Below are 27,028 nucleotides of genomic sequence, written 5' to 3'. Positions count from 1 at the left end.
AAGCACATTATTGTTTGGTGCAGGCAGGGTGATTTGGGGTGGTCTTTTTTTTTTTTTTTGTATGATTGATTGAGGCTTTTTAAACTAAAACTGCCTTACAGTGGCCAGCAATCCATTTAAAAGCTTTGCACTTTGACATCCATGCACTTTGCACTTTGACATCCAATGGCTTTTTGGGAGGATCTGATTTGTTTATCTGAAAGGTCGAGTGGAAACCAGTTCCTAAACTTGTGTGATTTATCCCTCCACCCTTGGAAGTGCTCTCTTGAGCCCAACTGCTGACTACAGAAGATCTTCAGTTGACAAAGCGTGATGAAGGTGGAAATACACTGACAGTCCTGATGTACAAAAGCTTTAGAACATTCTTATTCCTTAATTATTTAATGGCTATTACACATGTCGAAAAGCTGCACAGAGCTTTAAGACGGGTCTCTCAAAAATACTGAGCAAATTCCTAAGTTCTGGCAAGAACAATATTTCTCATGTTTTACAAAATCATTCTGTTGTCCCTTTTCCTTCTCTCCCCTAAACTGTAACAAAGGTTTAGTCTCCAGACACTTAATACACACACCATCTTCCCCTCACAGGTGACCCACAGAGTACAGCTGAATACAGCACCTCAAACAGGTAGGTGGTACACAAGTGGTAAATACTATCCAGACTTTTTGAAGAGGAGATGAGGTAACACTCAGTCAAGGAGGCTCCAAATACAATCCTTACAATGCTTTATAAAAAGGCAAACAAATCTGCTGATTAGCAGTTTCCACCTGCACGTTTTCTTACTGCTGGTAGCACTTCTATTAAAGGAAACAGCTATTGAAGATTAAAAGTTTTCTAAAAGCTTTTTGTTAATACACAAACACTCTCTTGAGTGTAGAATATCTCAAAAGTATTCAAAAAGTAGCACTGCTACAGCCAAGTATAAATACAAAGAATAGCTCTGGGCCTCGACAGAAAGGACTGAAAGCTAAAATAGCTATGGGAAAAGTTGTATTAGGGACCAGAAATGTCTGGGCTCCAATCTTCACTTTAAAGACAGCCTTTCCTTAGAATACACCACTTTCTTTCCATTTCCTCATGTCTAAATAGGACAACAGATGCTCAGTTCACAGGAACAATGTATGGGTTGAAGTGTGCAAATACTGAATAAGCAAATTCAACCACTAAATCTGACCTAAGCTATTAAAACTTAGTAAATAAAACACACACGACCCACCACCAAAAAGTCAGAATATACATCCAGAACAAGCAATTCTCAACCAGGTGACAAAGCAGTAACATGTCCCACCAGGAAGAGGAATTTTGTAAGTACCTGCAGGCAACGTAAACGTCACGAGGTCGGTCAGGAAATAGCAAGCAAAGTCTCCCTTTCGCTGGTGAAGAGATGCAGCAATTTCACGGCGGATTTGTTCTGTGACCTCTGGGCACACCATGGCAGGAATGCACTTGGCTGCATGTTGGGATACCTGTAAAGCAACACAGTTACTGCCCTCAAGATTATCTCCAGGTAAATATGAAGACTTGGCAGTGACGAGCACCAGCAGACAGCGTTTGGTCAGCAAGGAATGCAAGAGAAGTATAAACACTGGCATCCTGAAGGATTAAAAGTTTAGTGATTCTTAATGAAATGTCTCGTTTGTCGTGTAGCTGATAACATAAAGCTGGTTAAAAACATCTTTAAATCAAAGAAGTGAATTAACGGGTGACCTTCCAGAGCTCGTAATAATATAAATCTCAAATCTCATGCATGAGCCCTGTCTACATTTAACAAAGAACTTCACCACCACAGCAGAAGACAGTTTCCTACAAAGAATCTTCCCAAAAACTATCAAGTTAAGACACTTAAATTTCTCCAGATTCTAGTTACCACTAGCAGCAGAAACTCATTCAATGATACAGGGCAAGTGATACAGAGATGCCACCAGATGCATATTAAAAAACCACCTCTAAGACCCCCATTTTCACTCGTTCATATCCTAGCAAAGGAAAGTATCCCTGGGGTTCAAAGTCTACTAAGCAGTCTCACAAATGGTATTTTGAAGTCAGTATGTCTAGGCACTGAAACAAAACCAAACAGAAAAATCTGTAAGACAGTGTTTCAGCAAATTAATTTGGCTTTAAACATATAACTCCATCCATACAGAGTTATGTAAGCAGCACAAAACCACTGATATTAGCTGTATATAAATATATACTCAAGGCTTTAGCTACATTTGTCTTGCTTCATCTGCTCTTTTTAATTACTCAGTGCTGAGCATTCCATCATCATTATGTGGGCACGCTACTTTTCTCAGGAACATCAGCTTTCAGAACTGCATTAAGCATCAGGAAAGGAGGCAGAATAAAAATCTGGCTATGATCAGGTGAGGAACCAAAAGTCTGAGTTGAAGAAAACAGATCATAAAAGATAATTATTCAGAAGCCAACTAAGAGGGCAAAGATGGAGGAGGGCACTCCAAAGATGGAGAGATCACTGTGAGGTGGATTGTACAAAAATTTACAAAGAGCAAGACCACAGGGAGGAACCAAACTGCCTATGGAATGGGCAAAGAATGGGAAAAAATGAAAAAAAATGCAGCAATTTTGCAAAGCAAGAAATTTGCCTTTCTCTGGAAGAGAAGCTCCCATGAAAACCAGGAAAGGGAGACCAGGTAGACTTACTCATTAATAAACTCAGAAAAACGACACTGTCATTGATGTCAGTGTTTTGCTTTCCGAGCATTTCCTCTCCCCCACCCAGAGCTCAGGAAGCCTCACAATAGCTCACTTCCACTGCCAGTAAGGTCAGAGCCTGTGCCAAGATTGCTCATTAATGAGCACAATGAACATCCTCAGCACCACTACAGCATACAGCCTTCGAGTAAACTCACTTCTTAAGGAGAAATCCAAGCCACGGAGCAGTAACTTGTGTATTTTAACAGTATCACAAGTCAAAGCTACATGTCACTGGCTGCACACAAATATGAAGTTACAAAGTGCCTGTTCCAGGTGTTCAGAGGCCAAGGGGACTCACCTCTGTGAGGAGGATGGCCAGCATGTCCTGCCTCTGGAAGCGGATGGCCAGGTGGACCAGCGTGTATCCCACGTCGAAGGCAGACGGGCGGTTCAGCAGCCGCACCTCGTCCGCCGAGAGCTGCCGGGCAATATCCCCTCCTGAAGACTTGTAGGCTTCCACAGCAGCTAAATCACCTTCCACAACTCCTGAGGGCACACAAAACAAAACACAATTCGTTTTAGCTGGTGACTGAGCCAATCTGCATCAAGCTACCTCATTTAACACATTTTACCTCCACCTGTTCTGTTACAGGCGAAGATCAACTGCGTACCAAGAAACTTGCCAATTTTTATTTATTTTAAACAGGCAGCTACAAAATATTTGTACTCACTTCATCTCCTAGACCATTTCTATTATCCTTACTAGCTGGAAGATATAGCATATCAAAAGCCAGCTGAGAAGAGGTGCTGATAACCCATGATGAAACACAAGCAATAATATACTCACTAGCATTTCCTCTGAGCAGCAGTACTGAGGGAAAGTCATTCCTTCACAGCACAAGAGATTAGTTTGATTACTTTATCTTCCATTTTATTTTAAAAACAAACTACTGGATCTAATACACAGACTTGTTAACAGGTTTTTGGAATAAAAGTCTTGGTTTTTTCCAAATATGGTTTAAAATAGTGCTGGAAGAGGGTACAGAGCACAAGCTTTTCTCTTCAGCTCATCATCTCTGCTACTAATAGAACTTCCAGTTATCACTCAGGGTAGTCTACTAAAACTGAATTAAAGAGAAATTAAATACACTGTGTGTACTTTCTAAATAAAGATGGGACACACACACACAAAGAATGACCCTAATGTCTTCTAGAGTCCCTGGGAATCTCTGGCTTCCGTACCATGCTTGATATCAAGACCACTCATGCTGAATGGTGGAGCAGTTCAAGAACAGCATAGTAAGAGCACAGCTGGCAAAGGAGAAAACTCTCTCCCCTGTTTTTTCCAGCTAAATTTCCTTCCCAACTCCAAAGAGTTAGCAGCTGAGTGCAGGTCATAAGGCTGGAAACTGAGACCCAAGTCTTCCTTCACCCTATTTGCCCAACAAGACTCAAAAATTGATCAGAAGGGAAGGAGTAGTCTCAAATCGGGGCACTCACTCCCAACTCAGGACTAAAAAAAGAGACAGATCAAAAAACAAACAAAAACCCCACAAAACAAACAAACAGAACACAAAAACCCCAAACCAGCAAAACCCAAAACCAACAAACTGAAGCACCTACTACCAGAGAAGCACACAAACTGCTGGATTGCTGGTTAATCCAGGATTTAGAAAATCATTCTTAGCTCAGCCAAAAAAGTCTATCATTTTGAATGCTGAGATTATAAAGCTTTCAGAAGAAACGTGGGGGGAGGGAAATGGATTTTCAGTGCAAGACATTTCTCTATGAAGTTATCAGCTGTGCTCAGAAAGGCTCTACAGATAAAAAGGTAGATTATTCATTCAACAGTGGTCTAAAGCAGAGAAGTTCCTGAATAACAATTCAACTGCAAATTTCAGTCATACAACATCTGCCCATTCACCAAGGACTCCAAAGTCCAAATAGGCCAGGGCAGAAGGAAAACAATACCATTTCTTAGTTTTCTGATGCTTGTTTCTGTCTCCTGTAAGGAAGACACTCCTGTCCCACTCCAGCACTACTGTCTCATCCTGTAAGTGCCTGCCCCTGTATTCCCCCCAGATGAGTTATGTCTGTCCTATTTTAGCTCTTGTTCTTCAAGAGTTAGAAGAGCCAAGTGGAACTTTATTAGAAGTTTATTTCCATGCAATCACATTTTTTCCACTGATAAAGCAATTCCATGGCTGTTGCAATACTTCGTTCCAACCAAATGCTGCAAACTGGCTTTTTGTGTGTGTGCAGATATGTATGTGTACACAGATAACAAAGGGACCTGCCCTCTTAAAACAAGTTATACTACAGCTCAGGAATGCACAGGGAAAGAAGAATCTTGACAGAAGAACAGATTCTCTGCTATCTTATGACACTATTTTATAATCGTATTTATTTAGGAAAGACATCTTGTTAAAGACTAATAACCACTTCAAACCCTTTTGTATTTTAACCACTTCTGTTGACACAGGAGAGATTCCTGTGACCACATCTGCACCTTCCACCACACCACTCAATAAAACACACCAAAGACCACCCAAGACTCGTAGGTGGCCCCTCTAAGAATCCAGATATCCCCAACTGATTTCAAAATTCAAACAAATATCCCCAAAATGATCTTTTAATGACCCAAATCATAACAGTCCCAGCCAGCATGCAAGTACACACTACACTGTAGTACCTGCTACTACAGCCTTAAGTCAGTGCCTGAGAAATTCATAATTGTAATTATTCTTCCAGTCCCCCACCCTCAGCTGCTTATTATCATCCCACTCTTCATCAAATCTCAGCAACAACTGAGGTCTAAGGCTGATGCAGAGGTGGTCATGTGAGGTTTGGCTCTGTCAAGTACTAACTACTACAAGCTGCAACAAGGATCCAAATCAGAGCCGTGTGCTCTGTGCAGCACTGCCAGTTCTTGACGTTTATTCCCACGTCTTGCAATACTTGACATTCCTAAAAACCCCATGTCCTAGAATTAATTACTAAAATTGTTATACAAGCTGCCAGCTTAAAAGTACATTTCTAAACTCTGCCGATGAATTTTAAGCTAAAAACCAATTATTACATCAAAAGAGGCAAACTGTGTATGTTTTCTAGGCCTTATTTAAAAAAAGGAGATAATAAATGTATGGTGCTGATGTCTGGTACTTCCCTGCACTGAAACACTGACCCAAAGCACCCAGAGCATCACTGCTGCAGGGCTGATATTCTGTGGGCATTACAAACCTCTCTGGCCCCTCTGAGCCGCAGCAAAAAAATTCAACATTTCTCTTTATTTGTTGTATCAAATATCTACTTCATTTGTAGCCACTTCAAAAGAACAGGGAAAATTCCCGACAGCTGATCAGGTGCCACCCTCCTTAGAGTGCCAGTCCCTACAATCCAAGGCTGCACTGAACACAAAATATACTCATAACAGGCAGACTGTCAGAAATCTGAACTAGAAAACACAAATCTTGCCCCAAAACTATGGAGTAAACTTGCACACATGAAATACTCCTAAGAACTGCCTGTAATTCCTAACTTCAGTACCACCACTCCAAAATGAGACCTGAATATGCATTTATTGACAGCAGGAGGCACATTCCTACAAAGGCTTTGATTTCTGTGGGATGAGTGAGAGCCTCCAATTCATTAAGTGTATTTAAACAGGGCTTAACAAAACACTATTTACAAGAAATATCACGGAAACATTTACTGATGTTATAATTCACTACATTTCCCAACACAGAAGTGCCTGATTACTTTCACAAGCAGTCTGTGATCCAGCGCCGTGCCAGCTGGATTATTCCCCCCAACACCCACTGCATTCCCCAGACTGTTAAAATGTCAAAAGGAAGAGTGGCATTTGCCTTAAGATTGTTCCCAGAGCACCCAGGAGCTTCCAGCAGCTCAAGCCTTGTGAGGGCACAGCTCTGGGCAGCTACAAGAGCTACATGAATGCAAACACATCCCCATGGACTCAGTGCCTGCTTTCCTTTAAAGTGGACTCCAGAAATGTTCCTTTGGTGTTGTATCTGAAGATGCACCAGTCTTTGTTTGCCATCCCCCCCCCCAAAATTTCGTTTGGCTTAACGCAAAAACTATGACCATAGTCTGGTATCCTAAGGGAGAGGACAGAATGCCAAGTGCTGCACCCAAGTCATGAGAAAATACAACTGTAAGTCAGAATTCTGATCTACAGGTTCAACTGTGTTCCCATTTTGCAATCCAGGCATTTCCTCTTATTGGAAGACTTCCACAGCACCAGCAGCTGAGGTTTTTTCTTCTCCTAGTAAAGCCCTGCCACTTACAAATAGCACAGACCAGGAACTTGCAATCTCAGCATACATTAGATGATGATAGAGATTAAGAAGGCAATTAAAAAAGGCTACATTTTAAAAATATGAATCACCCAAGAACAACTACTTGTGCCATCTTGATCCTACTAAATCTGTTAAACTACCTTCTTTATTTACCAATATTACCTTTGCTCATATTAAATAAGCCCAGAATTCAGCTTAAGGTGCTATTAAGTTTATTCTTTAGAACATGTAAATATTTAGAGGGTTTAATGCAGTTAAACAAACTTGGAAAACATGCAGCTTACAAGCATATCTAGAAAACCAATTCCCATTTGCCCTAATCACACAGCCCCAGTGACTTCAGAACAGCCAGATATAAAAGTTTCCAAGGAAAATACTACAGCAGCAGCCTTTATTTACTTTACTATCTTTCTGATAGTTCTGGAGCACTGGCTGGCACAACCTGCAAAATGAAGCAGGGAAATTCTTTCAAGCAGACTGATGCAGTTCTGCCTATCTGGAGAACAACCTCCTGGATCAGGGATTTCTCTGATGTGAGGAGGCAGCACTGCCACAGTAAAAAATGTGTTCTCACATCTGAGTAGACTGCAAAAGGAAACACTTCATCTTAAGGAGGTCATTGTGCCTCTATGTGGGACAATTCCTTGAGCTGCTTGGTAATAGAAGGCAAATCTCTCAAACAACCAAATGATACATTTTAGAAGTCAGAAATCCAGACAGATCCCTCTGTCACATAGACCAGTGCAGAAACAGAGGCCTGTGCTGCTTCTCTTCTGCTACAGATACATTTGCAAGTGATCTGTACCCTATATAAGCTCTGATTTACTCCTCCACAGACTGATCCTGAGATTGGTTTAAGCACCAGAAAGTGAGAGGCTGATCAACTGACCCGCTAAAACACAATTCTGACACCTGCTGAGAATCTTAGTGCTCCTTTAAATGCAGAATACAGAAGAGCAGTGGTTTGAGCACACCAGCTGTGGCATTCTCTGGAGCTGAGTCAGCCCTCAGTCTCTTCCAGCTCTTCACCAGGGGCACATCAGGTGGCCATAAAGTAAGTTTTACTGATAATAAGTGCCCCACAATTTCAGCCTGAAAAGAATTTCTCCTCCTGGAGGAGGAACTGCTTTGCAAGAAAATATGACACATCAAGTCAAAAGAGAGAGGTTGTCAGAAAAACCTTTATGGGCCTCCAACCACATCCTTCTGTTCCTTCTCCTTCTTCATTTCCAGGGCCTCCCTTGTCAGTACCAGCACACAATCAACAGCAGATCACTCTTCAGGTAATGACACTGTGAGACAGAACCTCCTCTATACTAGATTTATATAATTCTTTGTGCTCAGCAACTTGCATCCCCTTAAAAAAGAAGCAAATACTTACAAGGAGACATGCACCTTAAACTTGAAGCCATCCAATGCAGAGGATGACTACTGCCTATTCTTTTTTCCATGCAGACAGCTCTTACCCTACATACAGTCCATGCAGTATGTTTTGAATGTATCATTACAAGACAAAGCAGCACATATGTAAAAACAACTGCTTAAAGATGTCCTTATCCCCTCTCCAATCTGTCAGAGGTACCCACAGCCCTTGCTGCTTGCAGGGTTACACCCTGAAGGGAGGCTGGACAGGGGAAAATCATTTCATTATTAAAGTTAACCATCAGTGCTTCTAAGACAGATTTAAACAACTGGTTCTAACTTTATCATTTAGTCAATTATGTTTAGCATAAAATACCATGGAGTGTTTAAAAAAAGTAGTCAAGAGACCAAAATAAAGTGTGGTTCAGGAATTAAGATTTTCTGCCAAGGAGTAAGGCATGCAGTTTTACCTGCTCTGAAAGATACACACACAAATGTTGAGCATTTGTGACAGAACAGATTTATAAGGCACAGATGACATACACAACAAGATTTCTCACCCAGGTGAAAGGAACAGGGGAAGGAGACCAGGCTGTACAGCTCACAGCAGGGACCCTTCCCCTCCAAACCATCCCAACAGGCCCTGTCTGCCATATCCAGCCAAGGCCAGCCTGGCAGTTCATCACCTCTCAGTGAGTAATTCTTGCTGTACTTCCCCAAACACTTCAAGCCTAGACTGACACCAGCAAGCAAAGGTGCATGACCCTTCCCCTCCTCCAGCACCTTGTTCTCACCCCTAACACTTCCCACTCGGTTATCACAGCATAAACAGCCCCATCAAGGTTTAGCTCCACCATGGATGTGATGAGGAAGCCAGTCTGGGCTGACTAAACCAGCAAAACCAACAAACGAAACCCCCCCGGCCCCCACAGAAACATCCCCTAATCAAGCTTCACTTTCCAACATCTCAGTAGGACAGAAATGGGCATCTAGGACAACTTCAGGTGGCAGTGCCTGCTGAAAGCACCTTGATTATGTCACTGCCTTCAGGCTGCCTTTATCAATAATACTCAGTGAGGAGTCACAGGCGGTGAAGAGAGCAGGAGGTGTCTCCACCTCTCCCAGACATTTCCCAGCCAACTCCATACCAAAGTCTGGACAGGGCAGGGTTTCTGAAGGCGTGGGTAACACATCTGGCACAATTTCAGAGAACTGATGGGGAAAAAAGAAACCCTGTGAGAGAGACAAAGCAGTCGACAAAGGAAAAACTAAGCAGACAGATGTAGGAATACTAGGAATGAACCAACAGTCCTTTTAAGGATGTACCGTGGAACAAGATTCATTACAGATTGCTCTGAATACTTTGGATTTGTTTAAGAAACACACTCTTAGTTGTTTCTTTCACAGAGCTAAGAAGAATGTGTGCCTACTCGATTTGGGAGGCACCATCCCCGCAGGGAAGTCTGGCCTGTGACAGCAGAACCCACCTTACTGACCTGAACTGAAGGAGAAGAGCACACTCTTCTTGTATCAGGCAATAAACAGGTGGAGGAAAAAGGAAAAGGAGAAGAAATGCTGTTTACTTTTCATCTCTGGGCTACAGTTCAAGCACAGCAGTTGAACTCACAACCCAAGAATCCCCAGCAGTGCCCTGCAGCAAACACACTCTGCCAGCCACCACTGTAAAACCCAGCCCTGAGTGCCAGGAGAGTGGAAGCTCCAGCAAGCTCTGAAGTGTAAGCCCCAAGTGAACTAACTCTGCTAGACAGGTTTCATAGTGACAATCATCCTCATCCACTTGTACTCCTTAAACCCACAGCCAGCTGGAACCAGCTTCACCAGGCCCACAGCAACACTTGGTTCTTGCACATCACATTCCCTTAAGCCCCACAGGCCACCAGGACTCTCCAACAGTCTCTGCCATAGATACCAGCAGTTATACAAAAGACAATAGAGCTTAATTTTAAATATACATTAGTTATCTCTTTCCCCAAGAAATCAGTCACCTTGGACTTCATGCTAACCTTGTTCTAGGCCACTGTGGTAGAAAACATTGGTGTTCCTGTAGAAACCACTTGTAATTCCTCACCGTAATTCAAACTGGCATTTGCAGGAGGCCCTGTTATCCAGCAGATCCTACCCGTTCTGCTTGGATTTTAATAAATTTTAACCAAATGAATCAGTTCAAAATCTCATTCTTTTGATAAAGAATCACTCGACAGATACATCCACTGCTTCAAAGACAAGTCAATTAAAAGGAGAACAAGTTCAAGTACATTTACTGGCAGATTTTGAACGGGGGAATGCCACTAATCCTTCTGATTTGGAAAGAAAACTGACCATCAAGGAAACTATTCATGCTGAGTTGCACTCATCATATTTTGTACAGCCTGGATTTGCAACGAATAGAAGCCTTGATGACATGTTTATTTACTGAGGTGGGTAAAGCAATAATGGGTGTCTTCAAACAGAACACAAAATAAAATACAAACACACACATATGCACCTTCTTAAATCTACAAACTATACACATCTGTCCCCATGTTTCAGCTAAAAAGAACGGATGTGGAAAAGAGCAGTCTGATACATGTTTCTAATGAAACTTGACATTCAATATAAAATCTAGTAAAAAGAATTTGTACTACAGTCAAGATGTGAAGAGGGAGTTCAACCCAACAGCTGTCCTAAAATATCAGACATTTTCCTTGGTATCTTCTGACAGATAATATCTTCTAAGAGAAAAGAAAATAACCACTCTGCCAAGAATTCCTCCTACTCCTGCTCCTCCAATCTTTATTTTTAACTTCAGGGTTAACTTTAAAAGTTAAAAAGTTAACATCTCTCCTACATGAGATAGACTCAAAGCAAACAGACCCTCCACAACTGACTCAGCTCGAACTTGGAAGCGTGTGGTCTGAAGTTCCCAAATCCTAACGAGGCACAATCTGTCAGCTGGAGTAGGGTAACACACAAACTCTTGGTCATCAATGTTCACAAACTGACTTGACATTTAACACGAACTTGTCCTATTTTATAGTTTTGCTTGGCTAAGGACTGACAAGTGTTCAAGCTAAAAGTTCCCAAGAGCTCCAGCTGGCAAACAAACAGAACAGAACTCACTGAGTCACAATAATGCAGCTGATTTCAATGGTAAGAACAGATACTTTGGGCAAAATTGTCCAACTGATAGTTAAATTGTTTGAAGTATGTCACAGTAAGGCCACCAACATAAATTTGGCTTATTTCTTTAAAAGTTACTGTTTAAATTGGTGTACCTTTCCAATATACTCTGCAAAACAACCGGATAAAACCACAAAAGAGTCTGCGGAGCTTCCATCAGTCTTCCGAAGGTTATTCCAATTACAAGGGGTATTTGGAAAAACGTGACATCTGGGATATACCAAATAAAATTACCCACCTTTCATTTCAGAATTAACAGCTTTAGCTGCTGTTTTTTTACCCCCTTGGTTAGAAAGTATAGTAACTGTTTAAGTTAGAGAAAGGAATCCATGAAACCTTTCAGCAGAACAGCAACAATCAGCACACAACCCCACCTGCATTCTGGCTTTCTCACCCAGATCCCTTTAAACTCTTTTCCAAGAGCCAAACCATTACTGCCTTACAAAACTTGATGAACATAGTTCTGAGTTTCACGTGGGACTACACAGTCACAAGCAATGTTAAATACTCACAAAACCATGTTCTTAAAGATAAACACAACCCTTCCCACAGCTTAAACATGGAAGCGTGAAATATTTTAAGTAACACTGCAATAGTGAAAAAAGAAATCACTTCTCAAAAATCAGAGGAAAAAAATCCCCTAATATTTATTACAATTGCTATCAGAATGCAAGATAGACTACTGTCAGGCACAGGAATGACCTACAACAACTGATCCTTGGCATTTTATAACTTCAAAAATACCACAGAGAATTTCAGAAGGAAATAAAAAAAGCATATAAGGATCTAAAGATATGAGACATCTATTTTCAAAAGGAAATGTTCTTGTCTAACTATTCACACAACACAAAAATAAACTGGTTTATAATCTCAGAGAAACCAAACACGGGATACCCATAAAAACATTTAGACCTGATCTAAGATATTAAGTAAAGCAGTTCCACGAATTAGCTTTTCAATTACAACCACCATGCAGTGACTCTGTGAAACATTAAGGAACAGCATGAGACATACTAGTAGAGCCATAGTTTCATATGAAGTGTTTTACTCTAAAAATAGTTGAGTATTTCAAGTGTTGAACCTGCTCGTGTGCTGGGGCACAGGATATCTGCTTCTGGAAAGCTACAGCACAAAAGTTAACTCACAAGGTCTCTGTTCTTTAACAGCACTGGGTGAATTACCCAGAATTTCCTTAGGAAAGCACTAAAATACAGAACAAAAACGGTATTTGAATGTTTTTGAAGCAGTTGACTGCTGAAATACTTTCAGAAAGCCTGTAAACATTTACAACACAGTAGCTGTATTAATACAACATTATTACTTTCAAGGTCAGTATTACACATGCAGTTTCTTGGAGCTACATATTTTGGTGTTATTTTTAACATCTGACAGAGCATCTTGTACTGTTGCGAGCTCTACACTGTTTACAAATACTCCCAAGCTGCAGCTGCTGACTCTACAAGCATAGCTTGCCATAGAAAAAAAAAAAAAAGAGTTATTTTAATTACCCAGTAATGGCATTTTTTACAGTACTATATACATCAGTGGTCTGTAGACTGGCCTTTGTAATTTTTCCACCTTTTAATGATTACACAGAAAACCAAGATTTGGTTACAAGGATATCCATTTCTATGAAAGGTCAAAAAAGTCCAAGCACACTTGGGAAACACGTGTAACCCCGTTCAGATTATGGATGAACTCCACAGCCTCTCTCAGCAGGTGCTATTTCAGGAACTTCTACATTTGGCTTACTTTTCAAAATGGAAATGCAGAGATAAAAAAAAAAAACTGGTTTGAAATCAAATGCCAAGCTTCTGTTTTAATACTTCATTCTCCCAAAAATACTTAACCACAGGCACAACAGTAGAAGGCAGCAGGAAAACAACTTACCGACACACGCATTTAGGAACAGCCAGTCTGTCTTTTTCATTCTATTTTTTATTTGCTTTAGTTTTTTGAAGTCAACTTCAAGTTCCTCCTTGCTGCCAACAGCTCCAGCCAACTCAATTCTTTGGAAGTCCATTTTCACATCGGATTCACGTTTGGTTGTGGGTGGAGATCTTCTTTGGCTATTTCCACTACTACAGCTCCCCCTCCACCGAGCCCTGTCCTGCTCGTTTATGATGGAAGAAGCCTCTTCTGTGTCTGCCAGTTCTATTGCTTCGATGTTGTTGGGCCTGGGGTGGTCACACACAACACATTTCCTGGCCTTCGCCCAGTTTTCGTACGTACAAACAGAACAAGTCCAGTGCTGAGCCCTTGTGTTCAGTTTATTTCTGTCATTGTACTCCTCGCACGGATCAACGGCAAAGGGGACCGGCCGGGACCCAGACCCCGACGACTGAGGGGACTCCGTGGGACTCCTGGTCCTACGCTGAGACAAGCACTGAGTGCACCTGATGGCCCTGGGCCAGTTCAAGTACGTGCACATGTGGCACGACCATTTATTTGCACTTTCCATGCTGTAGGATGATTTAACCCTTGGTCTTGCACTAGAATCCGGACATATCAAAGGACTGCTCCCTCCTTCGGTGCTCGTGGGATCCCAGTCCCTGCCGATGTCACTGGAACCACTTTTGAACGGATCTTCTGTGATAATTGTTCCACTGGGCCTCTGAGCACGACACATGGTGCATTTGATTGCAGAGGGCCAGTTTTCATATGTACAATACTCACAAGCCCATTTAATTCCACGCTCTGTCATTGTGCACTTCTTGAACTGAGCGGCGTCGGGCAGAAAGCTGAGGAGTCACAACACACCGTTAGTACACAGCGCCTGCACAGGAGCTGCTTCAAACCAAAAATAAATGAGATTTAACCCAGCTGATGCAAAAATCAGGCTGGGCAAACAGGCAATCTTTGTTATTGATACTATTACAACCGCTATGAAAAGGGTAAGACTTGACTTAACAGCATTTTGCATGCAGAATTCAGGATTTCCTAGTGCAAAAATGAGAAAAAACCCTCAGTATTGCATTTGTGGGATTCCTCAAATTTGCACAGAGGCTTCCAAACAAAGTCAGGAAACAGATATGCATTAAGCACTGAGAACACCAGAGAAGAGACCAGTACAGCTACAGAAACAAGCCCTAAATATTAAATTATTAAAATCAAACTCAGTATGAATACAGCGGTACAAGAAAAGGAACACAAAGTTCAGAGATTCTGTAAGGTCTTGTAATAGACCTCACTAGATCTGGAAGGAAGGAGAGTATCAGATGGGCATATCAGTTCTTTCGGAAAAGGAGGGTGTAGGAATTTACATAAAAATGCCTGTATTTGAAAATTTCACACATGTACTTAAGCAAGACTAGGTCTGGACTGGACATCACCTATAACAGCGGTGTGAGGAAGTGAAAATACCGCTTGAAAGCAAGCACCAACTGTGTGTGTTGGCAGGCTAACGTGGTATTTTTATTCTACAAATTCAGATTTCAACCCAATTCCAACTCACTTTTTCTCTAATGAAGAGGGGATTCTGTCTTCATGCTGGCTCAGACCTTTTCCTCAGATTGCCAAATATGAAGGATGAGACTAAGCAGATAAGTATTCCTGTAAACAAAATAAAAACAGACTCATTACAGGTTTCCTACTGGACCTGAGTAACCAGAAAGTTAATTATTAAATGCCACACCTATTCTGATCCCAATTTAGTTGGTTAAACCCAGTCATGACCTGTTGAGATTAAGAGAGATTGGTTAAAATAAACTAGTATTTATAAAGAACCAGTCGCCACACAAGTGACCAGTCTGCTGAAGTAAAAGAAGTACATCCAAGCAACATCAAGTTCACAACAAAATATCCACAAACACTCCTACTGCAATCTGCAACTTAGGATGGGGAAGGCAAAAAAAAGCTTTGTGTAGAGAGTAGAATAGAGGGAAAGGGTGAGGCAGGTAGATAAAGGACAAATAGGCAAATGCATACAGTATTTCCTCCCTCACCACAGAATAGTTACCCAACATATAAGGCTCAACAATGTGCTGTTTTAAGCATGCAAAACTGATTAAAATACTAATTTGTCACATCAGACTGTCATTTCTTATTCATCATATTGCAACTCTCTCTGTTGTCTACAAAACACCAAGAGCCCAGTAAACAAAAACTTAGAAGTTACACAACAGGATTCAGTTCAAAACTGGACACATCAAACTAAAAATTAGTTGTACCCATTCCCCGATCATTAAATGTTTTACGAGTTAGTACATTCGTCACTGCAACACCTTCACACACACCTTGCCCTACAAGGCATAGCTAAACGTCCACTTCAATTTGTCACCCTTATTCCTGCTGTCTCCTGCTGAGGACTCCAGGAACACACAGGATTTTTCCAGCAGCTCTGCTGATCTATTCACCAGATCAGGTGGCTGCATGAATGAGGGGCTATCGCATGGCCGGACCAGGGGGCAGGGCAGGACTATCCCTTTTCTGAGTGATCCATATTTATGCTCCATGAAGATGAGCAATCAGGAACACAGAAAGCTTTCCCATAAAGCTCGGGTTCCAACATCACTTGTTTGAACAGCCTGCAGAGCACTTCACTCCCACCTATACGTTATAGAAGTGTGCCAGGCTGAGGAATGTGCTGAGAAGGCAATTACAGTTCCTACTGCTTCCCCTCCACCGTGCCTCAGAGATGTCCACGCCCATGCAGCATGAGAAAAAGGAGCAGGATCATACAAGGATCCCTGTGTCTGTAATAAAAGTAAGGGGAAAAATACATACATATATACAGGAGAATACAAAGTCAACTTGATTTTACTAAAGGTGACTTCATAAAGAAGGCTTTTCAGGAACTTCAAGGAAAAAAGGGTTCTCTACTCCACAGATAAACTAAAGCTTTACCAAACACCTCCTATATGAGTATAGTAGACACTAGGTTTATCTGTTCAATTTGGTGAAGGCTTTTTTCCCCCAACTCCCAAAATAAGGTTTTTAATTACTTTCTTAATAAGCTTATTCTCTCTAGAAAGAGTAGAGTTTTCTGAGGAATTAAAGTTTTCTAGTTAGAAACGTAAGGGAGTTGAACGTGCTTTCCATTAAAGACAAGGCACAACACACTGCCCGTGCACCTGCCCACTGCCACCAAAAATTATGCCACTGAGGACCACCAGAAAGTGGCTGTCCCAAAATTCCAATGCTTGAGAATAATTCCTACTGAAGCTGGTATGGTTTGAGCAGGTGATGCTTCCAAAGAGACCCGTATGCAACGTGTGACGGGTACCTGTAACTGTAAATGTAGTCGCTTACCCGCCCTAGTTTGTGAAGTCTTAAATAGTTCCCACTTCAGACAAATCCCAACACACATTTGGGATGGGGTAAGAAAATGAGGCATCATCTGTTTAAGTGATATTTAAGACTGAGAAAGGAGACTGCAGCTCAAGTTGGAAAGCAGTTGGCTACAAAAACCATCTAAACAAGTACTGAGATACCACTTAGGAAACTAAATAGCTCAGGACATCCTGCGCTACCAAAAAGCTTTCATATATATCACAAGATTAGGTTTTTAGCTGCAATTATCCTCTGTGCCCATTAAAGAGCAGATGCTTTCAGATATAATTCTTAGAGAGGCTGAGTCTATGCAGCTTTGAAAGCCTCTGAGATATGAGCTCACCACCTCCTAACAGGAGGCCTCGGGTTATTATGAAGTAAAGAATATAAAAAGGCTCAATGGAGCAATGCAATCTCTCTTCCCTGACAGCTCTGCCAACACCCACTATGGCAAGGAAATTCAGCACTTTCATGTATTGGGTTTTTCTGTTTTGTTTTTTTTTTACTATTAGGTCTCGGTCTGATCCCCAACTGCATCCCACAGACCCATCCAAATTTGTTTTCATCAGGAACTGTAGTGACAGGATATGGCAAAATGGCTTCACACTTATAGAGAGCAGGTTTAGATTAGATGTTAGGAAGCAATTTTTCCCTGTGAGGGTGGTGAGGCCCTGGCACAGGTTGCCCAGAGAAGCTGTGGCTGCCCCATCCCTGGAAGTGTCCAAGGCCAGGTTGGAGAGGGCTTGGAGCACCCTGGGCTGGTGAAAGTTGTCCCTGCCCATGGCAGGGGGTGGAACAAGATGGTCTTTAAGGTCCCTTCCAACCCAAACCATTCTGTGATTTTACGATCTTGTGATTTCCTGCTGATACAGCACCACCATCCAGCCACTGAGCAGTTTGAAGCTTATTACATTTTTTCCCAATTACTTCTTTGACTCTGTTTTCAAGTTAACTTGTTATTTTAGATTCTTCACAGAGGAGAAGCTGAATCATGGAGTAACCTCTCTGACAAAGAAATAGCAACACAGTGACTGTGAAGTGCAGGTGCATGTTTTACAGTCCAAAAAGCATGAGCTGACAAGAAATTAAAACCCACAGAACTTCAAACAAGTTCCAATTGATCAGTTTAGACAGTGCACTAAATACCTTCTGGACAGACCAGTATGATAACTCACTACACTGAAGAGACAAATATGTTAAGTGCTGATAAATGAAGAACAAACAAAAGAAAAAATCAAAACCTTATCAGGCCACCCTTTTACTAAATAAACTAAGTGGGAAAAGGTCACACAGAACGATTAGAAATTTGTCTTTTGCTCTGTTTCAACTTTTAAGACTATTCTTCTGTGTAGGTGCATGGGAAAATGCAAAAGGGTTCACAGAAATTGGGAAGAAATAATGAAGTTCTCAAATACCACTTTTATGACAGGATATTTTGCACTCCCCTCAATTTAATTATTCACTGTGTCCAGAAAATGTTTTCCTTTGGCTCCAACAAGGAACAATATGGAGCTCCACTTCATAAAATGATCAAACCCTTCCCTGTAAACAAGCCAGATGCTGATTTAGACTGGTCTACACTACGGATTTTTTGCTGGGATGGTGCTGGCATCTGTGCTGGCTGAAACCTTATGTAATTACACCCATCAAATCAGTGTTCCCACCTTAAACTCCTTTTGTTCACATGTACAAATTCTGGACCAAAGCAAACGCTTCTGTATTTACAGGGAAAAGGAAGCTCAGGTGCCAACTTCAGTCTTCAGCAACACTTGAAAGGCAAGAAGATCCATCCTCCTTCCCCACACGCAGCTGCCTCTCTTAGGTTGCTCCAAAAAGAAAGCCAGGTTGGTTTATTTATTTTAAAAACACTGAAGCAACTTTTCAGAGGAACAAAATAAGCAGAAGCATCTTGCTCTGAAAGAAAGAGATCTCTATAACCAAATGCAGAATCAATTAAGTCATCAGTTCATAAGCATGAGAGTAACACCTTTCTCACATCCCTGCCTAAGTTTCCAAGGTGGAATTTTACCTTTTGTTCTCTTAACTTACTAAACTTAGTTACTCTACCTTCAACCACTCACTCTTCTTGGATGATGGCTTTCTCCAGAATTCAGTATAAGCCTCAACAGAGCACTATATTAAAAACAGAAAACTTGAGCCTGGGCTTCTATAATTTGAAGGGAACTAACAATAAGCTCCATTGTCGTCTCTGCAAATTAATTTTAATAAAATTAAGAACACTGACCTTGTCAACAGGACAAGCAAATCAGATCAGTACTGAATCTGGAAGCTTTGCAGTAGGGGCAATATCTACATATTATAGCAAAGATTGGAAAGATTACTGCAAAGTAACAAATGTAGAAGCATTTTCTGTATTAGCCTGAATACACTGCAACAAGGAATTTAACAAGCAAGCATAGTTAGCTTTGCTTATTAGGACAGTTCTTCAAAAATGAAAGGACTCTGCCCCAAACAGATCAGCAAAAAGGAGAAAGCACTCTGTTATCTCAGGAAAAGAGCACTTAAGTAATTTTCTGCAAGCTGCTCTACGAGGTGGGGTTTTTGCTTGGGAAATTTTGCTTTTCTCCACAGAGCACCAGCTGGCTGTTTGCAGAGCAGGCAGAGGAACTGCTCTCAGACTGCAGCAGTCACAAAATGCAGAAACCCCTTTGCTACCAAACACAGACACAAGAGCTATGATGGGAGATGGAGGTTTCTGTCAAAGTGCATTATCCTGCCCATCCTCAGCCCACCAACTGCACTGCTCCAAACACACAGGGATCACCTCTGCTCCTCTGAGCACTAGAGCTGTTCCTCCACTCCTACTAACAGGGATAACAGGGACAATGCTGCTGTCTTGAGAGAAGCATCATCCAGTTCTCAATTCTCTTAAAGACCAAACCGTTGCCATGTAAATCACAACACAGTAAGTATTAACTTTTGAAAACATTCAGAAGTCTGTTCATTGGGTGAATTCCGACGGGCTTCATTTACATACAATTAATAACAGATTGTTTTCATTTTGATTTATGGAGTCATATCTCCTTTCAAAGCATCTTAAAGTCTACTTTATCAGGTATTTATGGCATTCAGAAAAATTACGTTGATTTGGCATCAGCTTTCTTTTCCATATTCTCCTCACACTTTCAATTCAACTGCTGACTTTTCATAAACAAGAGAATTTATATGCAGTTTTAATGCAAGAGGATGCCCAATTTTGCAAATGTTCTATGCAGAAAGAAGCCAAACAGTCAGGAGGCTACAGATCTTTGGAGACATCTGAAATACAAGACTGACAATGAATTTTACAATTCAGTCTGAAATTTAATCTAAACAGACTCTTCGGTAAAAGCTGAAAACGCAACACAGAATTAAGAGATATCTGAGAGCAGTAAACATTTGCTCTTTCTGCTGTCTTTTTTTATTTTAATGTTTACCCCTTGAAGCATTTTTGTGCTCTTACCCACTAGAGTTAACCCTGCTGTGTAAACTGCACAGTACACGTTTCCATTTTATCTGTTACTCATCTCAAATGGGTCAAACCCCGTACAGCTCTATTAAATTTGTGACTAAAACCTACGAAAATCTTAACTGCTGAAAACAGCCTATAAAAACTCAGTAGCAGCAGCTTGCAGTTCAGTCTTCTTTCCTTTTCAGGGTTGTTTTTTTTTTGTTTTAAACTCAATTAGAAGTGAATAACTATCCAGATAATACGTTACTACACATTAGGACAGACTAAATACGACTGACTGCTTAGAAACCAATACCATTTGGGCAAACACGGGTAAGCAGATCAACAGTTACATAATACACAACATCTCCCACACAATACTAATCAAAAACCAAGCAAAGTGACTTAAAATAATGAGCTATGATAGAACATTTGCATAACTACAGCCAGCAGCATTTAATGAATCTGACCATGAACAGTCAGCAACAGATGAACGCTGACTCAAGATGTACAGTAACAAACATATAATAAAACACAACAGAACTGGTAAAACTTCATTTTTAGAAAGACATTAGCCTTGGACAAAGTACAGAAGTTGAACAAGATGTTTCTTTATAAAAAGTGAGGTCAAACACAAAAACAGTTTATCTGTGTTTAGACTGTGCCTAAAGCACGAGACCCGTTTTTGTTTAGCTCTCAGCCGTCCTCACACACCAGGGGAGGAAAACCAGATGTCACGCTCTGACTGGAACCACACTGTGGAGTCAGACATCAAAACTTTAAAACACTTAAACCTGTCCAACAACAGGAACATTACACTGAGACTTGTCCATTTTCCAGTAATTATCCCCTGGACCTCCTCAGTGCTGGCTGACCATAAATTAGAGCGTGGCTACAACACACACAGAGTCACCATTTGGTGGAGGAAAACCACCTGCCTCCAAAGGAAATATGGAAACACACACTCAGCATCCACTGTTGGGGAGTTTACTCCTAATTAATGGCAAGCCACGTTCAGGTACAGTTAAGGACTGTCTTTGGTACATGCATTTGGCATATACTTAAAAGACTAATTCCAGTTCCAGTGAGCAGAACAAGCCACACTCATTTTATCCAGCTCTTCCTAAGATACTGGCTACTAGATAAGATACCAAAAAGAGGGGAAAAGTTAAAAAGAGGAGCAAAAACGCTATTATTACAGCACAGAAAATCCCCTACTGTGTACGTTGCTGCTTAACACAGTGCAAAGAACTATTGCCAAATACCACAAGAAAAACAAATTCAAACTCCTTCTAGAGACAGAGCGATATCAGTTCTTTTTTTTTTTAAATCACTTTTTTTTAAACCTTATGATTAGTAATTTCTATTTTGTTCATAATACATATTCAACAACCCTACGTTAACCACTGCAAGATACTCTGCACTGCTAGAAAGTTTCAGAGTAAAACAGTAAAAATAGTTCCTGGGGGTGGGAGTAACTTTCTACTAGAGGCAACACTGAACAACCTTCTTTAAATAAACCCTTTAAAAGCCAGGAGGTGACAATTATTTTTGTCCCTGCCAAGCTAAACAGTAATGAAGAGGTCAAAAAATAAAAGCAAATAGTCCAGTAGACCATCCCAGCCCTTCAGTAAGATAAAAATGAGCCTCTCAACAGGCACCCAGTAAGGGGAAGCCTTTGCAGGTAAAAGCTAAACCACAGGCCCATCTGACAGAAGGTGTAAATGACAATTCAAAGTACTCCTGACTTACAAGGGCAGTTGAACTACTAAAAAACATGAGTATATACTCAACACTTCTTGAAGCTAAGACCTGCAGAGTGAAGCTGTTCCAGGGGACTATTCAGATAAAGCAAGGAATAAATATGCCAGCTGTCTCTACTCAATCCCTGCTTAGATACTGGGAAGATGAATGGGGACACAAGGAATACTTTCAAGCCCATTAGCCTGAGAGAAGTGCAAGTCAGGGCTCACACAATGCACTCACAGTCCTCACTGCCACAAGAATCAGGATTCTCTCATAAACCAGCAATCACCATCACAAAGCAAATTCCCTACTTTCTTGCTGAAATGATACACATTTGAGAGATTTATGACAGTTGTTTTTCTTCCCAGATATTCACCTGCCTCTGCACCAAGAGCCACATGGTTTTCAAAGGGGTGCGTGCAACTTTAAAGCCACTAAAAGATTACTTGATCAAAATAGTTCTAATCCACTAAAAAAAAAAACCCAAACCAGACCACTCAAGTTTATTTTTCTTTCCAGGGTCACATAAATCACGGTTTTGAGTTTTCTTCAGTTCAGGAACACCAACTCCTCAAATTATCATAACTTAGAGAAGTTTCTTAGTGCCTGTAAACTCCTCAGTAACCCACAACTTTTACTGTTTTATCAAAAACAGCTACTCAGAACTAGATGCTGAGTCAAATCAAAGTCAAAGAATTACAGGGAGGATTTTTAAACCTTAACATTTGATTACAGAAGTAAAGGCAAATATAACCCAAATAAAACATCGCTTACTAGAAATAACAAAAAAAAACCCCAAAACCATGCAGTAGTATCCTTGTTTTAAGAACAAGCAGAACAGATTATATCAGGAAAAATTCAAATAACCAAAGGGAAAAATGCCAACTTAATTATATCTCCTGTATAGTAGAAAATGCAAAAGGGCTGCAAATTTGGCTGCTTCATAGGCAAGATGTTCTGCACATACCAGCCACTACCACTCTTTCCAATACATTTCCCTCCCATGTTCCTTTTAAAAATCTACTTTTCCTTCTTTATTGAATCAAAGTCTCCATGTCAGCCCCCTCTTGAAGACAGTTCCCTCTTCAAACATCACTTTGCTCATTCCCTGCTCCACTCCCTCCACACTTTCTCCTTTCTCTACTCTTCAGCAAAATGAGTTTCTGCAAAAATAGTACAGAGGCACAGGAAAAAAAAGTTGTTATTAAAAACACTAGGTGGATACGACCCCAGTTTGACCACAGAGCTTCTGAACACTCGCCCATTCCAGGAAAGAAGGAAATACAAAATCATCCGTATTGTTCTAGATTAATGTAGTACTGAAGTGCTACAGCTCTTCTTTTAAAGTACATCAACTGGTAAACCCTACAGAGATAATTATTAATCTTGCATGTCAAGAAAATCCCAGCAGAAATAACGACAGAGGTGTGAGAAGCTGCATCCCAGTCACTGATGGTGCAAAAACGAGCACAGTCACAACTCTGTGCAAGATGAAAAATGGCAGCTACGACAGAAATGCTATGAGAAGGTACCAGAAAAGTGTCTGAATTCTGAATGTTTGAGATCTTAATTTGAAGACAGACGTTTCCTTTTTAAGGTATAACAACTTCGATTCAATTGACATTACAAAGTTATAATTAGCTCTGTTATTTCGCTGATTTTACCAAGCTCTGCCATTTGACAAGTGGTGAACTCTTTGTCAGGTGTGCTGAAAGAAAATTCTCTTTCCAATTTTGCATCGTTTCCCCCTTCATTTGCAGTACTACTTGGAAAAAAAAAAAAAAAACACACAAAAAATTAAGAACTCTGTTACAGCTAAGCCAGCCATTTTCAGCTGCCAAACTAAAGTTTAGTTCCATTTTAGTACCAGGAGACTGTGGATCATAACTCATGCAGTTAAAATGAGGATTACTTGTTGACATCAATTTTGAACAGCCCAAAATAATCCAGTCTTCAAATTTTGGGGGGAGGAAGGGGAATGAGATTACTGAGAGAACTGGCAGAGGCAGTTTAAATGCTTTCCTGTGATTAGTAGAGAGCACACCATGAGAAAGAATGTATTGATCTGGAGTTGTGCATAGTCTGACTGCAGAACTGATAAGGCAAAGAGAAGCTGGAAAGAGAAACGTTGACACCCAGTTAATACCACATGAAGGAGCCAGTAAATCTCACTTTAAAATGCCTCAGAGAACATTTGATTATTTGATTGACTGTATTAAAAATAACCAACCATTCAATCAGTAAAGTATTTCCTACTTATTTACAGGTCCTTCTTCCAAAGGGCACCAAAGATGGGTGGGAATTCCCGTCCCTGAGGAATTCACATGTCCAACAACACAAATTAGTGGTTTTACACAAGGCTAAATAAGACTGAAAACATTCCCTTGACCAATTTTGCACTCTAACTATTCTCCAATATAAGTCATGCTTCTGTGATGAATCCTGCTGATGCTTTTATGCCACTCAGCATTCCAGTTAAATTAATACTTGTAATTATACTTCTGAGAAAATGCAAATGGACACAACTCCACAAGATCAGATCATGGCCTCACCGGTCACCCCCACCTGCCTGTCCTTGCTTAAGGAGCGTAAGGAAAAGTAAAGGTAGTCATTTCTTTTTCCTTCAAGAGAATTACACCACATAATTAGAGTTTCACAAATCCCATGAAACACAACACATCTAAAAGCTCTATTGCCTTTTAATGCTGTGACAGACTTAAACCAGAGGTGATCTTTTATATGTGCCATGCCAGACTCCACATGCTGAGACAACAACTCAGCCTGGCCTTCGGAAGGAGGCCAATAAAAGAGTTCCAGAACACCTCCTGCTGCTCTCACCTGTTTCCCCCTCTCTGAGTAACCACTGAAAAAAGGGATGGAGGGGAGAGAAATGAGCTTCACAAAGCTCTTCTGCAGCCACCTAAGACCGGACAAGCAGAAGGAAAAACAAAACTAAGTACAACAGATCTCTCCTGAACTACTGCTAAAAGGTTCTGCTCATACCAGAATGAGCTTTAAGAAGAGAAAGGAGGGAGTTACCACACAGAAGACATCTCACCTTTCAATTTTTGCATCAGCAAAGGTATCAATGCCTAGACTCACATGGCAGCCCCACCACTTGTGACACAGCAGCAGCTGGTGAGCAGAGACTGTTCAGGCACAGCACAAAGCCCGGCTAAAAAACAACGTTTGTTTACTACACCAACCTCCAAGAATTCCAGAAAAAGTTGTCATTATTGCCGTGACTGAAAGTCCCGTGGCAGCAGAAAGTTCTCAGCAGCCAGGCTGAGCCGGCCCTGCAGGACACCGGGATGGATCGTATTCCATCCCTTCTCCCACCCCCCGCTGCTCCCGAGGGAGTGGTGTCTGCTGTGGGGACGGGTGACTGAGGGCTGGGAGGAATGACCCCTGTCACTGCCGAGGAAGGATTCGCAGACACATCCAGAGGGCTCACAGACACTTCCCTGACCTCCGCAGACAAGTTTATCTCCTCCTGCCGGGAAGCTGCTGCAGGCTGGGGCTGTGAGGGCAGACAGAAAGGCGCTGGGGGCACGGATTACCGAGCTTTGCCTCGCTCCTTAATCCAACTTTTCCGATTTTTGTTTTAACTTCGGTTCACAAAGACAAGCTCAATTTTGAAATACTTCCCGCACCGTTCTTTACTCCTGATAAAGCCTCGACAATACGCGATCACAGAACCACAGAATGAATCACGGACTGGTTCGGGTTCAAAGAGACCTTAAAGCCCATCCAGTCCCACCCCTGCCACGGGCAGGGACACCTTCCACTAGCCCAGGTTGCTCCAACCTGGCCTTGGACACTTCCAGGGACAAGCAATACCATGGAAGTTCTGCTGCCCAAAATCCACAACCCATCGCTCCCATCACCTACTCCGCCACGGCGCGTGCAGATCCACACGGGCACATCCCGAAAGGAATAAAAGCCAGCCAGGAGGGGGGCGGGAGGCAGCGGGAGAGCGGCGGCACAGGCATGATCTCACCGGGCACCCCGAGGCTCCGCTGCCCGGGGTCTGGAGCACCGGCCACGGGGAGAAAATCCGAGTTTCCTGCCTTTGTACCGCGGCGGTGTCGGGCTGCCCTCCCTCACAAGCCCTTCCAGGCGGGACACGGCTCCCAGCGGGATGCGGGGCCGCTTCCCCACCGCCTCCCCAGGGGGTCCCCGCCGGGGCCGGCTCCGCTCGCCCCCGTCCCCCCCGCGCCCCCTCGCCCCGCAGCGCTGCCCGAGGAAGGCGGAGCGTGCACAGGGGCTTTACCTCTCCGGCTGGATCCGTCCCTCAGTCCCTCAGGAACACGCTCGCAGCGCTGGGAGCCGCCTGCGCCCCGCGCCGCCCCCCCCCCTCCCCCCGCTCCCCCCCCGCTCACGACATGGTCTCTCCCGAGGCGCCGCGGCTGCCGCGGCCGCGGGCGCTCCCACTCGGCGCGGCGGGGGGGGGGAGGCCGTGCCCGCGCTGCTCTAATGGCGGCGGCCGGAGCGGCCCAAAGCAAAATAAACCCCCGCACGGCCGAGCCGCACGTCAGCGCCGCCTGCCGCCCTGCGCAACGCCCATTGGCCGGGCCGCGCCCGCCCTCCGCCAACCGGCGGGCGGCTCTTTGCGCAGAGCGGTGATGTCATCGCTGCCGCGGGGCGCCGGGCGCGGCGCGGCCGCCAGGGGGCGGTGCCCGCCCCGGCCCCTCAGGGCGGGTCCCCCCGGGGACCCTCAGGGGGCGATCCAGCGGTGCCCCTGTCCGGCTGTTCCCGGGCATTCCCGATCCCTTCCTGCACATCCCGCCGCTTCCCTCGGCACCACCCGGCACCGCACGGCCCTCCCCGAGCCAAACATGTGCCCGGGCCACGCGCGGTAACGCGCAGAACGTGTTAGTAGAGGAAACGAGGGCATCCCCCCGCTTGGCTCCCCGTCCATCACAGTGGGTGGTGTATGGACATAAACGCTTCCTGTGGGAATATTCCCTCAAAAAGCCCCTTGTGATGGCACGCGGCCAGGCGGCAGCCGTGGAGAACACTGCTTTGTGGCAGCTAGTCACAG

General features: G+C 42.6%; 1 protein-coding gene across 2 annotated transcripts in view; it reads right to left on the bottom strand.

Moving 5' to 3' along the window:
* ZRANB1 (zinc finger RANBP2-type containing 1) overlaps positions 1 to 26,362 on the bottom strand; it is a 42,103-nt gene extending 15,741 nt beyond the window's left edge. Inside the window, exons 1-5 of one of the 2 annotated variants that reach the window (XM_017809187.1) lie at positions 26,258 to 26,362; positions 14,971 to 15,068; positions 13,407 to 14,257; positions 3,014 to 3,201; positions 1,313 to 1,466 (exon numbers count right to left, since the gene is read on the bottom strand). In XM_017809187.1, coding sequence (XP_017664676.1) covers positions 1,313 to 1,466; positions 3,014 to 3,201; positions 13,407 to 14,220 — 1,156 coding nt within the window. In that variant the 5' untranslated portion in view covers positions 14,221 to 14,257; positions 14,971 to 15,068; positions 26,258 to 26,362. Of the gene's footprint in view, positions 1 to 1,312; positions 1,467 to 3,013; positions 3,202 to 13,406; positions 14,258 to 14,970; positions 15,069 to 15,751; positions 15,774 to 26,257 lie in introns of those variants that run through there. The other variant, XM_017809188.1, reaches the window with a different exon arrangement.
* Between the last annotated feature and the right edge of the window lie 666 nt (positions 26,363 to 27,028).

This window comes from Lepidothrix coronata, unplaced genomic scaffold (genome assembly GCF_001604755.1).
Source record: "Lepidothrix coronata isolate B3197 unplaced genomic scaffold, Lepidothrix_coronata-1.0 Scaffold25, whole genome shotgun sequence".
Lineage (NCBI taxonomy): Eukaryota > Metazoa > Chordata > Aves > Passeriformes > Pipridae > Lepidothrix > Lepidothrix coronata.
The sequence above is the reverse complement of the archived record's forward strand: the minus strand, read 5'-3'. Positions and strand labels throughout refer to the sequence as shown.